Source organism: Colobus angolensis, unplaced genomic scaffold (assembly GCF_000951035.1).
Source record: "Colobus angolensis palliatus isolate OR3802 unplaced genomic scaffold, Cang.pa_1.0 Scaffold144, whole genome shotgun sequence".
NCBI classification, from domain to species: Eukaryota; Metazoa; Chordata; class Mammalia; order Primates; family Cercopithecidae; genus Colobus; species Colobus angolensis.
In genome coordinates, this window is record NW_012114533.1 from 3,563,804 (window position 1) to 3,580,667 (window position 16,864).

Here is a 16,864-nt window from a genome sequence, read left to right on the forward strand (position 1 = left end):
CCTCCTGAGTAACTGGGACGACAGGTGCACACCACCATGCCTGGCTAATTTTTTTGTATTTTTAGTAGAGACGGGGTTTTGCCATGTTGACTGGGCTGCTCTTGAACTCCTGACCTCAGGTGATCCACCCGCCTTAGCCTCCCAAAGTGCTGGGATTACAGGTGTGAGCCACCGTGCCCGTCAAAGCCAAACTTCTAAAATGAATTCATTTTAATTCAAACTTCTAAAATGAATTCATTTTAATGGATTCATTTTGCCTGCATCTATAGCTGTTGCTTCCTGACAATCTATTCCTTCTTTTCAATCCCTGTAATTATCTTCCTCACCCAACCCAATACATACACACTCTCACATTTACCCACACTTACACATAAACCCACACACTCTTGCTGCTGAAATTGTACTCTTAAAGGTTACTGATGACTTTATCAATTAATTGTTTTTCTCTGTTTGTTTAGATTCACCTAATTACAAAAAGGATTTGAGATGCTAGCCAATGAGCCATATAGTGCTATGCTGTCCAACACAGTAGCTACTAACTACATATGGCTATTTAAATTTTAATTAATTAAGGCTGGGCACGGTGGCTCACGCCTGTAATCCCAGCACTTTGGGAGGCTGAGATGGGTGGATCATTTGAGGTCAGGAGTTCGAGACCAGCCTGGCCAACATGGTGAAACCCCGTCTCTACTAAAAGTTAAAAAATTAGCTAGGCAACAGTGGCACGCGCCTGTAATCCCAGTTACTTGGGAGGCTGAGGCAGGCGAATCACTTGAGCCTGGGAGGTGGAAGTTGCAGTGAGCCAGGATTGCACCACTGCACTCCAGTCTGAGTGACAAAGTGAGAAAAAAAAATTTTTAATTAAATAAAATTAACTTTATTTACATAAGCTTTTTGTTTACTTAAACTTTATATTTAAATAAAATTAATTTTTAATTTAATTTTCAATCATACTAGCCATGTTTCAAGCTCTTCTTAGGTAGATGATAGAACTTTTCCATCATCACAGAAAGTTCTATTGGACAGTGTTGATAATATAATATGTTAGTAATGATACCTCTTTTCATATAGTAAGTGTAAGCCATTTGAGGGTAGCATTCTGACGTAACTTCTTTGTATCTTTATAGTAACCTGTTTATAAAGTTCTTATTCATATTTGATGATTCACTGATTAGTATTAGAAGTTGGTGGTAATAAGAATAAAAACATTTTATCAAAAACACTAAATGCAGGAATCTCTAAGCATTTTATGCAATTCTGATTCTGACTATATTTGCTAAGCACTAATATCACACACATGAAAATCCAGTCCTGATCTTAAGCTACATCCTTTCAACCATGATGAAGCATTGCTTCCTGAATAACGTAAATCATTCAGTTTTTGAACAGATACGTAATGAGTACCTATGTGCCAATCACTAGGCTAAGATTGCTGTAGTAACAAAGATGGCAGTTCCTGCCTTCACAAAACTTATGGGGTAGAAGGGAAAACAGATGGTAATGTGTAATTATAATAAAATACAGTGCATGTTGGAACAGAATATCTGCCAGGAGTACTTAACTTAGTCTAGGGGTCAGAGAAGATCTGATCTTAATTTGTCACTTGGGTTTGGCCTTGGAGATCTTTGCTGCCTCTCATTGTTCCTGAAACACAGTTTAACTGAATGATGTTTTTTCTTGTTTAGTTGCCTGAAACCCGTCCACTCCTACAGTTGAGACGATTTGCTCATGGAACAGCAGGTCTGGTGTTCCTTACGGCTCTCTCAGGTAGGACTCAGCTCATCAAAAAGCTGGGACCTCTTGCCTAATGCTTTGCCTCGTCCTCCTGTATCTTTATATTTCCTTTTCACATCTGTTTCTCTCATTCCCACTATCTTCACCCTCTGTTTCCTGTTCCTTTCTCTCTTCCAAAAATTCTACTTTACTGTCAGTTGAACAAAAATATTGAACATCTACCTAGATCCACATGGCTTAGGTTCAAATCCTGGCTTCACTACCTGTGAACTATATGACTTCTGCAAGCTCTGTAACCTCTCTGGGCCTTAGAGACCTTATGTGTAAAATGGAGATTATGACAACAGTATGACTGCTAAATGTGAAATGTGTAGAATAGTTGTTAGCATGCAGCAAAGGCTACATAAGTGTTAGCTGTTACTATTATATAAACATTATTGTTATCATCACATTACATCAAGATGGGTCAGACAAAAGGCTTGCCCTCAGAGATGGTTGCAGGTGGAGAGTTCATTGGCACAGAGAGACCAACACAGGATATTTTTCATTGTTTTTTTTTTGAGACCGAGTCTCACTCTGTTGCCCAGGCTGGAGTGCAGTGGCGTGATCTCAGCTCACTGCAACCTCTGCCTCCCGAGTCCAAGCAATTCTCATGCCTCAGCCTCCTGAGTAGCTGGGATTACAGGTGCACGACACCACGCACAGCTAATTTTTGTACTTTCAGTAGAGAGGGGATTTCACCATGTTGGCCAGGCTGGCCTCCAACTTCTGACCTCAGGTAATCCACCCGCCTTAGTCTCCCAAAGTCCTGGGAGTACAAGTGTGAGCTACCACGCCTGGCCTTTTTCGTTCTTTAAACCACACTTCCACCTCTGCTACTCTTATTTGAGAACTGCACTATCCAGTAGAGGAGTCCGTAGCCTCATGTGGATATTGAAACTTAAATTAATTAAGGTTAAATAAAATTTAAAATGTAGTTCTTCAGTGACACTAGCAATATTTCAGATGCTCCATAGGCACATGTGGCTAGGGGCTAGTATATTGGATGGCACAAATGTAGAATTCCACTCTCACAGAAAGTTCTATTGACAGCACTGCTCTGGAATAAAAATATACTGATTCAAACCAATGAGCCACTGAACACTTTTATTTTTGGCAGAGTATGAATTTTTACTTCATAAGGGACGTTTTAAAAAATATGGAATGGGTTGGGCATGGTAGCTCACACCTGTAATTCCAGCACTTTGGGATGCTGAGGCAGGTGGATTGCTTGAGCCGGGGAGTTCAGGACCAGCTGGGGAACATGGTAAAACCTCATCTCTACAAAAAATACAAAAATTAGCCGTGTGTGGTGTTGTGTGCCTGTAGTCTCACCTACTCAGGGGGCTGAAGCGGGAGGATTGCTTGAGCCCAGGAGGTCGAGGCTGCAGTGAGCCGAGATTGCACTGCTACACTCCAGCCTGGGTGACAGAGCAAGACCTTGACTCAAAAAAAGAAAGAAGGGCCGGGCGCGGTGGCTCATGCCTGTAATCCCAGCACTTTGGGAGGCCGAGGCAGCCGGATCACCTGAGGTTGGGAGCTCGAGACCAGCCTGGTCAACGTGGTGAAACCTTGTCTCTACCAAAGGGCGGGCACCTATAGTCCCAGCTACTCGGGAGGCTGAGGCAGGAGAATCGCATGAACCCTGGTGGCAGAGGTTGCAGTGAGCCAAGATCGTGCCACTGCACTCCAGCCTGGGGGACACAGCCAGACTCCGTCTCAAAAAAAAAAAAAAAAAAAGAAAGAGAAAAGGCAGTGTGACCCAAACATTTCTGGATTTTCTTTGATAATAAATAATAGATCAGACATCCATTAATTCATGAATACCCTCTTTATTTGTTTTATCTAGGATTTAGTTTATAAGTTTTGGGATTTTTCTCACTTCCATGTTCAGTCAACAAACATTTATTGAGCATTTGGGGAAGACAGATAATGCACAATAGAAACATAATGTGTTAGATAATATTTAGTGCCATGAAGAAAAATAAATTAGGGTCAGGAGACAGAAAGTGCGCTAGGGGAGTACCATTTTATATAGGATCATCAAGCGAAATCTCTTTGGTAAGGTGACATCTGAGTGGAAGCTGGGGAAGTAAGGGAATCAGTCATGCAGACATCTGTGGGAGAGCATTTCTAAAATAAATCAGTAGCACTCAGTGGCGGGGTGAAGAGGGCATGAAAATCACTAAGGGAATGTTTCTAAGCTAGTAAGCCTCTCTCCCTCCTCCCACACTGCAGCCTCTACTGCACTTCTCTAGAGGAAGCAGAATCTTAGGGTGGGAGCAGGTAAGGATGCAGAGATTTGGAGTTTCCATGGTGATTGTGATGTGTCTTCCCTGTTGGAGAACCCCTGTTGTAGATCTTTCTATTGTTCACTGACTGTTCCCTTAGTTTAACTCAGGGATAACAGACTTTTTCTATGTCAGAACTAGTATTTGGTCTCTTCTTCGTCTCATTTTAATAAATACCATTTACCTTGGAATACAGGGGCTTTTGTGGCAGGGCTAGATGCTGGGCTTGTTTACAACTCCTTTCCCAAAATGGGAGAATCCTGGATCCCAGAGGACCTCTTTACCTTCTCCCCCATCCTGAGGAATGTTTTTGAGAATCCCACCACAGTGCAGTTTGATCACCGGATTCTGGTAAGTGTAGCTGGTGGTTACCTGCCAGAGAGCACGGGAGCCTATCGTAGGCTTTGGGGTGTCAGTGAAGCACTGATGGCAACACTGACAGGGTAGAGCAGGAACTATACTTTCTGCTCTCTTTGGAAGAAATTTTAGGACCATTTCTCTAATCTAATGTCTTTGTCCTCATTACTCACCCCTGTCCCCCTGACCCCCTACCCCAGCCAAATTCTAGCTTTCAGGACATTGCTAGCTTCTTAAAGTTCAAATGTGCCTTTTACCACTTGGCAAGTGATAACCTCCCTCAATCCTGCACATACCTAGAAAGTCATTTCAGCAGAAATGTGATTGAGTAGAGAAGAGAATGCAGAGACCATAGTTGCTAAGCACATGGCTTTCGGAGCTAAACCAGAAACTCAAGGAGCCAGGAGCTTCACTAGTACTTTTCATTCCGTTTAAGCTAATATGTTTTGAGGTTCTGCTATGGGCCATTTAAAGATTGCCTTGGAGGCCTGTGTGTGATGAATTGGAGCGGGGAAAGATGAGCAGTAAGGAGACTGTGAGAAGCATAGTGCTGCTGTGCGATGCCAGGGAGAGTGATGGAGATGGGGCCTATGTGGTGGGAGTGGGACTTGAGAAGAATGATGCATTTGAGAGAGAATTTAAAGGAACAGAGGCTGGGCACGGTGGCTCACACCTATAATCCTAGCACTTTGGGAGGCTGAGGCAAGAGGATTGCTTGAGCCCAGGAGTTTGAGACTGCAGCGAGCTGTGATCACGTTACTGCACTCTAGCCTGGGAGACAGAGTGAGAGCCTGTCTCTTAAACAATTCAATTTAATTTAAAAATAAGAGCAGTGGGCACAGTGGCTCATGCCTGTAATCCCAGCCCTTTGGGAGGCTAGGGCAAGAGGATTGCTTGAGTCCAAGAGTTCAAGACCAGCCTGGGCAACACAGGGAGACCTCATCTCTACAATAAATAAATAAATAAAGGAAGAGAGTTAATAAGATTGGCTGTCAGGAATGAAGGTGAAGAAAGATCAAGTGAAATTCCAAAGTGTCTTCTGTAGCATGCCTAAAACATGACCTATAGGGATGGGGCCATCAGAATGAGTGTGAAGCTAGAGGTGGGAGGATGTCATCAGATGCAGGCATGTTGAGTGTGAGATGAGAGCAGCACATCCAGAGAGAGGGGGCCAGAGGACTCAGTTGTCCAGTGGGGGCTGGGCTGAAGCATGTTACCTGGTGTGGGCTGAGTTCCCACCTGCACACAGTATCTTAGCATAAGTAAAGCCTGGTTGAAATTGTCATTGTGGACAGCTCTGAAAAGGAAATGATGTGAACTAAATGTAGAAATATGATAGAAAACATTCTCGCTGATACCGTGGGAGAGGAAGGGGACCATTATTGCCAGTCCTGGACCCTTGTTCTGAAGAGATAGGAATGAAAATGAGACTTTAGGTCTTTTTTAGCACCAGCTGGCAGCACCAGCACTTTCTCCACTCACAGTCCAGGAAAATAATAACCCTCATGTGCTGGGGTCAGCCCTGCTTTAAGAATATGGGATTAGAGATACGGTTAGGGATAAGGCCGCAAAGAGTGACTTAAAAATGAGAGGACACCCATACTGGAAAGTGGATGAGATCACTGAGAGTGAGGGTGTATTAAGTGGTACATGCCGCATCTTAGGTGGAGCCCTCGGTGATACCGATGTTTAAGTGGCAAGCAGAAGAGGACGGTGGAAGAGACAGCCTGTGGAGAAGCAATCAGGGTGGGACTGCAGGGAGGCTCTCTGTGACTAGCACAGGAAAGTACTTCATGGTTGCTGAATGGTTCTAGAGGAAATACATGTGAGTAGAAACCTGGCACTTCTATCTAATGTGATAGAATCTTTCTTCCCTGCAGGGAATCACTTCAGTCACTGCCATTACAGTGCTCTACTTCCTCTCTCGGAGAATTCCCCTTCCTAGAAGGACCAAGATGGCAGCAGTGACTCTGCTGGCTTTGGCGTATACACAGGTATAAACTACTTCTTTTTGTTCTGACAGTATCCCCAATACAAAGTTAAAAAAGGAGCCGGGCACAGTGGCTCATGGCTGTAATCCCAGCACTTTGGGAGGCTAGGTGGGCATATCACTTGAGCCAGGAATTTGAGACCAGCCTGGGCACCATGGCAAAACCCCATCTCTACAAAAAAATACAAAAATTAGATGGGCATGGTGGTATGTGCCTGTAGTCCAAACTACTCAGGAGGCTGAGATGAGAGGATCACCTGAGCCAGGGAGGTTGAGGCTGCAGTGAGTCAAGATCGCACTGCTGCACCCTAGCCTAGACAACAGAGTGAGACCTTGTTCAAAAAAAAAAAAAAAGGTGACAGACTAGGAGAAAATATTTTCCATATTTATAATAAATTTAAAAATTAATAACTGGAAAATAAGTAAAGGACATCAATACACAATTACCACAAAAAGAATGATTAATGGCCAGTAAACATGAAAAGCTGTTCAGCTTCACTCATAATCAGAGGAGCAAATTTAAAAAATAAGTACCATTTTGTGCCCATCAAATTGGAAAAAAATGAAAAAAAAAATCAGGTATTGCCATGGGCATAGGAAAATGGATACCTTCAGATATTCTTGGTGAGAGCATGAGTTAGTACGGTTTTTTCCAGAGGGCAATTTGGCAATATCTTTTTTTTTTTTTTGGAGACGGAGTCTCACTCTGTCACCCAGGCTGGCAATATCTTTTAAAAGTTAAATGGATAATTCTTTGGCCCAGCAAATGGACTTATTAGTGTCTGTCCTAGAAACAGTCCAATGCACAAAGACCTTTTATATGAGAAAATTCATCATAGAATTGTGATAGTGAAAAATTGGAAACAACCTAAACAGTTAAAAAACTATGGGCTGGGCACAGTGGCTCACGCCTGTAATCCCAGCACTTTGGGAAAGGCCGAGGTGGGTGGATTACCTGAGGTCAGGAGTTTGAGACCAGCCTGGCTGACATGGCGAAACTCCATCTCAACTAAACAATACAAAAATTAGCTGGGCATGGTGGCACACACATGTGATCCTAGCTACTCGGGAGGCTGAGGCAGGAGAATTGCTTGAGCCCGGGAGGTGGAGGTTGCAGTGAGCCGAGATCATGCCATTGCACTCCAGCCTGGCAGACAGAGTGAAACTGTGTCTCAAGACAAAACAAAACAAAACAAAACAAAACTATGGTATATCCATACTATGCGATACTGCACAGCAGTTTAATAAGATCTCAAGGCCGGGCGCGGTGGCTCAAGCCTGTAATCCCAGCACTTTGGGAGGCCGAGACGGGCGGATCACAAGGTCAGGAGATCGAGACCATCCTAGCTAACACGGTGAAACCCCGTCTCTACTAAAAAATACAAAAAACTAGCTGGGTGAGGTGTTGGGCGCCTGTAGTCCCAGCAACTCCGGAGACTGAGGCAGGAGAATGGCGTAAACCCGGGAGGCAGAGCTTGCAGTGAGCTGAGATCCGGCCACTGCACTCTAGCCCGGGCGACAGAGCGAGACTTGGTCTCAAAAAAAAAAAAAAAAAAAAAAGATCTCAATACATACTGTATATTGCTAAGTGGAAAAAAGCAAGTGACAAAACAATATGTTTTTTAAAAGCATAAAACTATATATTTCTCTATAAACGTATTAAAGTACAAGTGTGCAGAAACTGGTAACAGTGACTACTCTGGGGAACTGGGATGGAATGAAGGATAATTAAGGGGAATTTTAGGTTTATCAATTTTGTTCGAATTTCTTTCATTGTAAGCATATTTGCTTGTGAAATTACAAATGTGTGTATTTTAAGTGCTCTGATAGGAGGATGTGGAGGTTTGTGCGTGGTTATCCATGCCTGGTCATTTTCACTGTGGACTTTGGGTTACTGCCTTTCCTATTGCCTTCTTTTCTTTGTGATAGGTGGGCTTGGGCATCAGCACGCTGCTGATGTACGTCCCAACTCCTCTGGCCGCCACTCACCAGTCAGGCTCCTTGGCTTTGCTCACCGGTGCTCTTTGGCTGATGAGTGAACTCCGAAGAGTCCCAAAATGATTCTTAGAGGACCAACTTCTTGGGACTGTGACTGCTTTCGAGAACTCTTCAGAGATCATGAGAACTTGGGCTTTTCTACGAGATGACCTTGACATACCCAGTGGTTTCCAAAGCGCGGTCAACTTACTTAAAAATCATTTCCTGGGCCGGGCGCAGTGGCTCAAGCCTGTAATCCCAGCACTTTGGGAGGCCGAGACGGGCGGATCACGAGGTCAGGAGATCGAGACCATCCTGGCTAACATGGTGAAACCCCGTCTCTACTAAAAATACAAAAACTAGCCGGGCGAGGTGGCGGGCGCCTGTAGTCCCAGCTACTCGGGAGGCTGAGGCAGGAGAATGGCGTAAACCCAGGAGGCGGAGCTTGCAGTGAGCTGAGATCTGGCCACTGCACTCCAGTCCGGGCGACAGAGCGAGACTCCGCCTCAAAAAAAAAAAAAAAAAAAATCTTTTCCTGTTTTGTGATAGTCACTGGATCAAGAATGCATTAAGTGTGGTTACCCTAAAGGTTCCCTTTAAATCTGCTTTTCATGTTGAAAATCAGTGTTAATGTAGAGAAAGAAATGTCTGCCATTTACTGCCTAACAGGCTTTGTGTCGGGTTTTTCAGTGTTGGCAAGCTCTTCGTTCTACATGGATGATTTCTGTCTCCTTGTTCTCCTGAGTCCTTAATTCTGCCTAAATAGAATTTTTTTATGATCTTAAGTTTACTTCCATTAGGTGAAGATTGAAAGGATAGGATGGACATACCCAAAGTAGCCAGCTGGTCTTCAGCAAAAAAAAAAAAGCTAATGTCTTCTAATATCCTGATTTTCAGAAATGGGGAAATTGCAGATTTTGACAAGCTTAATGTGTATATGTAGCAAAATGGTTTGTAAGTACTTGGAAAAGGAGGTAATCGCCAAATAGTTCCCTTTTTTTTTTTTTTCTGAGACAGTTTCACTCTTGTTGCCCAGGCTGGAGTGCGGTGGTGTGATCTCAGCTCACTCTGCAACTTCCGCCTCCCAGGTTCAAGCGATTCTCGTGCCTCAGCCTCCCAAGTAGCTGGGACTACAGGCACAAGTCACTATGCCTGGCTAATTTTGTATTTTTAGTAGAGAAGGGGTTTCACCATGTTGGCCAGGCTGGTCTTAAACTCCTGACCTCAGGTAATCTGCCCACCTCTGTTGCTGGAAGTCAGGGACCCCAAACGGAGGGACCGGCTGAAGCTGCGGCAGAAGAACATAAATTGTGAAGATTTCATGGACATTTATTAGTTCCCCAAATTAATACTTTTATAATTTCTTACGCCTGTCTTTACTGCAATTTCTGAACATAAATTGTGAAGATTTTGTGGACACTTATCACTTCCCCAATCAATACCTTTGTGATTTCCTATGCCTGTCTTTACTTTAATCTCTTAATCCCATCATCTTCATAAGCTGAGTAGGATGTATATTGCCTCAGGACCCTGTGATGATTGCGTTAACTGCACAAATTGTTTGTAGAGCATGTGTGTTTGAACAGTATGAAATCTGGGCACCTTGAAAAAAAGAACAGGATAACAGCAATGTTCAGGGAACAAGGGAGATAAGACTTTGGACTCTGACTTCCGGTGAGCCGACAGAACAGAGCCATATTTCTCTTCTTTCAAAGGCACATAGGAGAAATATCGCTGAATTCTTTTTCTCAGCAAGGAACATCCCCGAGAAAGAGAATGCGACCTGAGGGTAGGTCTATAAACAGCCACCTGGGAGGCGGCCGTCTTTTATGGTCAAGGGATGAGATAAGCCCCGGTCTCCTGTAGTGCTCCCAGGCTTATCAGGATGAGGAAATTCTCACCTAATAAATTTTGGTCAGACAGGTTGTCTGCTCTCAAACCCGGTCTCCTGATGTTATCAATGACAGTGCATGCCGAAACTTCATTAGCAATTTTAATTTCGCCCCATCCTGTGGTCCTGTGATCTCGCCCTGCCTCCACTTGCTTTGTGATATTTTATTACCTTGTGAAGCATGTGATCTCTGTGATCCACACCCTATTCGTGCACTCCCTCCCCTTTTGAAAATGGCTAATAAAAACTTGCTGGTTTTATGGCGTGGGGAGCATCACGGAACCTGCCGACATGTGATGTCTCCCCCGGACATCCAGCTTTAAAATTTCTCTCTTTTGGCCGGGCGCGGTGGCTCAAGCCTGTAATCCCAGCACTTTGGGAGGCCGAGACGGGCGGATCACGAGGTCAGGAGATCGAGACCATCCTGGTGAACACGGTGAAACCCCGTCTCTACTAAAAAATACAAAAAAACTAGCCGGGCGAGGTGGCGGGCACCTGTAATCCAAGCCACTTGAGAGGCTGAGGCAGGAGAATGGCGTGAACCCGGGAGGCGAAGCTTGCAGTGAGCTGAGATCCGGCCACTGCACTCCAGCCCGGGCGACAGAGCAAGACTCCGTCTCAAAAAAAAAAAAAAAAAATTTCTCTCTTTTTGTACTCTTTCCCTTTATTTCTCAAACCAGCCTAGACACTTAGGGAAATAGAAAAGAACCCACGTTAACTATCGGGGTGGGTTCCCCTGATACACCTCGGCCTCCCAAAGTGCTGAGATTCCAGGCGTGGGCCACCGCTCCCAGCTAGTTCCTCTTTTGATAAGGATGTTAACATTACAAGGTCAGAGAAAGGAATGGAAGTGACAGTATAAATTGGTTCCTGAGAGGGTTTCCTAACAACTTTGTAATAAGAAAAATATGGCCTTGATGGTGTAGTACATGGACATCTATTCAGATATTTAAACAAATTGTTGACTGCTGAATTAATGTGATTTTGGTCTCTATTGGTATTTCATAGGGCTCTGTCTTATTTAACTTTATTTTGAAAATCAGTGATTTGGATGAAGGTATCAGGAACATCTGATTTGAGGATGGAGCAACCCAATATTGCTAATATAATAGATGACAGTGGCAACTGAAAACAGTCCCAGAGTGATGCCATCGAGAAGAAATTAAACAGATTAGAAATATAACATACTCATTCAAATTAAATAAGTTGTAGAAGTTTGGGCTGAAGAAACCTGGCCTTATATCATTTCATATAAAAAAGTGTTGAGGATTTCAGTTGTCCTTAGGTTCAATATGAACCAACTAGTATTCATGTTGTTATTATATAACACAAAAATTAGTGGTACTTCAGGTTTTATCAGTAGCAGTGTCACAGCCATAGTCAGAATGCCCCTAACATGTTGCATTTCACTCTAGGTACTAAATTTAAGCAAGATATTGATGGCCACTAAGTGTGTATCCAGAAGAAGAGACCAGAATGGTGATGAGTCCAGAACTCCTATCACACAGGGAATAGCTGAAGGAACTGGGGGATATTTAACTGGAGAAGAGAACATCTGGGGAGAGAGCAAGATTCCTGTCCTTGAGAAGTTGAAGCTATCTCATGCAGAAGAGGGAATGAGCTTCCATTGTGCTGCAGACCTGGCAGCAATGGGTGAAAGTTGCAGGAAGTTAGTTTTAGTTCTGTAGAAGGCAAGAGTAGGGTAGACAGATCAAATGCTCTGGGGTCAGGCTGGTGGAGACAGTAACACTGGTGAGCAGGTGCCCCAGCTCAGACTAAACTGGTCTGTTTAACTGCTTTGGTCTGTTGCTGCTGCTCTACAGGTCCAGGGTTGTTAGATTTCTGGGTTTTTGTTGTGCTTTTTGAAATAAGGAAAGTAAGTTTATCTCAAATTTAGTTTTCCTTGGATATACCTAGATTCCATACAGTGACAAGATAAATACAAAGGGAGAACATCTGGATTTCATCCTTGACCTCATTTACAAAGCAAAAAGAGATGCTGTATTCAGATATAAATGTTAATTTTACAGTGTTTAAGGTACCAAATATATATATATATTTTTTAAAGAAGCCACATATCTATATTTTTCTGTGAAAGTTTTCAATTAAGTGTTGGGAACTAATTTCAAGATTTTAAAAAATGTTATGCAGGCTTAACATGTCTGAGAGCCATAAATGACCTAACGTTTTCCATTTTTAATCTCTGAACTAGGTGATCTCAGTTCTCTTTCAACTGCAGTACTCTGGAAGTTTCTGTGTGACCTGTAGTGTACCATTCTCAGGTAGTGATCTGGTTTGGATGTTTTGTCCCCTCCAAATCTCATGTTCAAAGTGTGACATTCAATGTTAGAGGTGGGCCTAGTGGGAGGTATTTGGTTCATGGGGGCGGATCCCTTATACATGACTTCGTGCCATCCCCATAGTAATGAGTGAGTTCTCACTCTGGTTGTTTACGCAAGAGCTGGTTGTTCAAAAGAGCCTGGAACTTCCTTCTCTCTCTCTTGCTGTCTTTCACCATGCGACACACTGGCTCCCCTTCCCCTTCCGCCTGATTGTAAGCTTCCTGAGGGTCTCACCAGAAGCAGATGCCAGCGCCATACTTCCTATACAGTTCTATGCAGAACTGTGAGCCAAATAAATCTCTTTTCTTTATAAAAATTGTCAGGTATTTCCTTATAGCAACGCAAGCAGACTAACACAGGTGATTCTTAGCAAAACAGTTTGTCAATTTTTCATAAATCCTGGACCCTGGGTGGGCTTATGCTATTGCCTAGAAGAAATTCCCAACTTCTCTTATTTGAATCTTAGAAAAGTCCCAAAACCCAAGCCTCATCTAAGACCAATTAAGTCACAATCCCTGGAGGCAGTAAAAGGCATATTTTTAAAGTTCCCCAGGTGATTCAAATGTGCAGACAAGTCTAGGGACCACCGGCTTAGGTCCTAATAGCCTAGTTACCTTAGAAAGTTCTTACTAGCTTATTCCCATTCCCTTCTAATATCCACCCCACCTTATTATTTGATCTGCTCTGCTGATCCTTAGTATGTTAGTAGGATATGGTGTCTTCTGGATAGAATCCTTCAAAGAAAGGGAACTGTATTTCTGAGGCAAGTTCCCACACTATCCTTTCCTGACCCTCAAACCCAGGTTCTCCTTAGTTAATAACTGAGTCAGCAGAGGGCAGTATGACCCAACCCAAAGAACCATATATTAATGCTTCTACAGTTCCCTCCAAGGAAGTAGCAACTCGTAAGTTAAGTTTTCAGATGTTTTACTTCATTTTTCTTTTATTACAGATGATGAATATATTTGGAAAAACAACTGGTTGCATTTAGCTATATACCTGTATTATGCCACCTATGAGCTTCCAGTGAATGATAATTATCTTAGTTATTTTTTTTGTTTATGTTATTCCCAGCACTCCCAGTCACATATCAGATATTGAATTAGTGAATGCATGAATGGAAAATTGATAATTACAGATTGATGTCCCAAATACCTTTTTCCAAAAAAAAGTCATCACATACCTATAGGATTAAATAGATCTCCCTTAATATTTTCAAAGGTCTCTCTGCACTTATGCCCATTGTTTTTAAAACATAAAGGAAATTAAAACACATGGCTTTCTTAATCAGTCAATCTAGAATTTTTTGTCTATAACTTAGACTGACAAATTCTATTGTAGCAGGGGTAATGATTAGCAACTCCATAAAGCAATGTTGGTTGCAGAGAACAACACTGATGATCATAATTTTAGGATAACCAATTTATCTACAGCTACCCTTGTGGTCCTGGGATGAATGGTGGGTTATATATCAGCATATGTAACACATATACTCATGTCCCTGCATAAGGGAGAATGCATTACCTCTCTAACATGCATCACACATTTTCCTCAACACTGACTTAAAATGTTTGTCAGTGAGAATTTTAAGAATTCAAAATTCAACAAAATTTTTGTTTAATGTGAAGCAGTAGAAAAACATAGAGTCTTAACAGCTCCCCAAAGCAATGTAATACAGGCAGCCTTTGGTTTTTAAAGTGTGCAGTGTCTATTTGTGGATCATAATAAAAAGATGTCTTTCACCACACTCCGCAGAGGCCATCGATCAAGGTAGAAATAAAGGGGGAGACACGGCATGTACTTCAGGACTTCAACTAAAGGGGAACTGTGGAATGAGAATTTCAAATACAACATAGTAACTGAAATACTAGAAACCAAAGTGTGTGTCTGGGATCCCTTCTTGCAGAAGCTAATAAGGGGCAGTCTTCACCAGCAGCAAGTGCTCTGTAGGAGGGGCCACTCAGGAAAGTACCAGGGCTGCCTTGGAGTGGAGAAGGAGTGGGCCACCAGAGGGTATACAGTGGCTGTCCTACTTGAAAAGAAGAGGCTCAGGAGCAGACATGTCTTTATGCTAGCCTGAAGTCATGCATACGTGGCTATACATAGCCTGTGATTCAGAAAATTTTTCAACTTTGGTGTTCATAAAAATGGAAGCAATGATAGATTACATTTTAAAAGTGAAAGCCCTTGTAGTATGAGTAATGATTCAGTTTTATTAATAAAAGGATCTCCTTATTGCTCACATTTTCAGAGAAACAAAATGGTCAACTGGTGTGTTGTTCCTTCCCTGTCTCTCTAATAACAGTACCGACAAACTGGAAAATCATGAAATATTAGAGCAAAAGAGAAATGTGTACTAACACAAGAGAAGTCTGTTAGAATATAAGTAAGATAAAGTAGACAGAGCAGGCTTAAAATGAAGCTTGAACAAGCCATCTGCAGAAACAGAAAACAGGGTAGATGGGACACCCAAACAGGGTGCCACAGCTTTCCAACTTAGATCCAGGGTTATGAGAGAGTAAGCCAAGAACACAACCTAAAAGTTTTCAATTTGAGGTATATTCACTGTTTGCTATTCTATAGTATTAATCAAAATATTATTGCTAATAATCCTGTTGTTATTAATCACAACTTTTGGTTCTGAGTCGTAGTTTTTAACAGCAATATTTTTTGTATCACCAGCAAAATTCTCACAAGTTTGACAGAGCCTATTGCCCCAGGGGCTGGACTCTGGCGCTAGCATCCCTAAGAGACTAATATGGGAGAATTTGAAACATCTGCTATTTGTACCATAATTCTTATTCCCAATCAACATTACACTACATACCACAGCAAAAAGGACAATTAGATACTAGTTTTGAATTAATTTGAAAAGTTCAAAGACAACAAAAAGAAACAGCCCTCTGTTTCTGTAACAGAGTCTGGAAACTGCCCAAGAATTACAATGAAGTTCTTTAATGAGGCAGATGTAATAGGCATTTAACCTTCATCTAGGCTGTAGTCATCTAATGAATTGCTTGGATGTTGTACTAAAGGAAATTGTATAAAATTGTTATAAAAAGATGTGTAAAATTTAAAAGTACAAAAAGAAATACAGGAACTAGAATAAGATGTAGTGAAAACTTGGCACTATTTCTAACAGTATTTTTTTCAAAGTTGATTCCTAAATGTGAGCAAAGCAGTCATAAATGAATGTCAGAAGCAGTCATAAAGATTGGGCATGGTTAGTGGTGGCCAGCTGTTTTATAAAGAATAGATTCTGTTTATACTTGCAGAAATATTCTGTTAATGAGCATTTCATTGTAGCTGACAAAGTAGTTGGCGTGGCTGTGTTACACAGAAACCCGGGGCCTAGAAGGCCAGTCACTATGACTTTGCACATATTACAACTGCTCTAGGCCTCAGTTTCATCACCCATATAAATCAAGGGGGTTGACCAGAAGACCTTTAAAATCTCAGCTTTAAAACTCTTCTGAAATTTATTGTGATTGCTATTAGAAACTCCATCCCCACCAACCTTATCATCAGGGGTTATGGATAAAATAGGAGGCTCTTTTGGGCAGCCTGGTCTTCTAAACCAAAGGACAAAATGTTCTTCCCAAAATCAAGATTTTTCTACCTTGTCTTCTGCCTTTAGTTTCTAATCTTGTCTAGCCACTTTGTTTGATAGATGAGAACCAAACCAGAGATGGCAAGTGACTGGCCTGAGGTACCAGAGCTAGTAAATGACAAAGCCAGAACTAGAATCCAGGTCTGCTATTCGTTAAGCCTACTGTTCTTTCCCTTAAGTGATACCACTCACTTGTCTTTCATCCCTGACAAAAAGCAGAACATAAAACTGTGAGAAGCATCTGTTTAGATGATACCAGTGAGAAGTATAAATTATTTCAAAAATTTAAATATGGATGTGATAATAAATGTTAATGTCTAAAAAGACTATTAGCAAGTGCATGGTAGACATTTTTCAGCAATCACGGGCCATGATCTTGAAGTTAAAGGAATCTCTTAGGATGAGGAGGGGGTGGGGCAGGATACTTTGAAAGACATTTGGAGAATAAATAGAACATTGGTGGAAAGTAATGAAAATTTCCCAGACCAGAATAGACACTGTGGACTAATAGAGCAGGGAGGGAGAGAGGAGGGCACGGGTTGAAGAACTATCTGTTAGGTACTATAATCACCACCTGGTGATGGGATCTGTACCCCAAACCTCAGCATCACTCAACATACTCATGTAACAAAC

General features: G+C 42.1%; 1 protein-coding gene across 2 annotated transcripts in view; it reads left to right on the forward strand.

The window, feature by feature from the left end:
• The window catches only part of LOC105507155 (cytochrome c oxidase assembly protein COX15 homolog), a 23,228-nt gene extending 10,293 nt beyond the window's left edge, over positions 1-12,935 (forward strand). The window contains exons 6-9 of one of the 2 annotated variants that reach the window (XM_011935563.1): positions 1,686-1,767; positions 4,261-4,415; positions 6,302-6,415; positions 11,288-12,935. In XM_011935563.1, the coding sequence (XP_011790953.1) occupies positions 1,686-1,767; positions 4,261-4,415; positions 6,302-6,415; positions 11,288-11,353 (417 nt within the window). In that variant the 3' untranslated portion in view covers positions 11,354-12,935. Of the gene's footprint in view, positions 1-1,685; positions 1,768-4,260; positions 4,416-6,301; positions 6,416-8,340; positions 8,591-11,287 lie in introns of those variants that run through there. The other variant, XM_011935562.1, reaches the window with a different exon arrangement.
• The last annotated feature ends 3,929 nt before the right edge of the window (positions 12,936-16,864 follow it).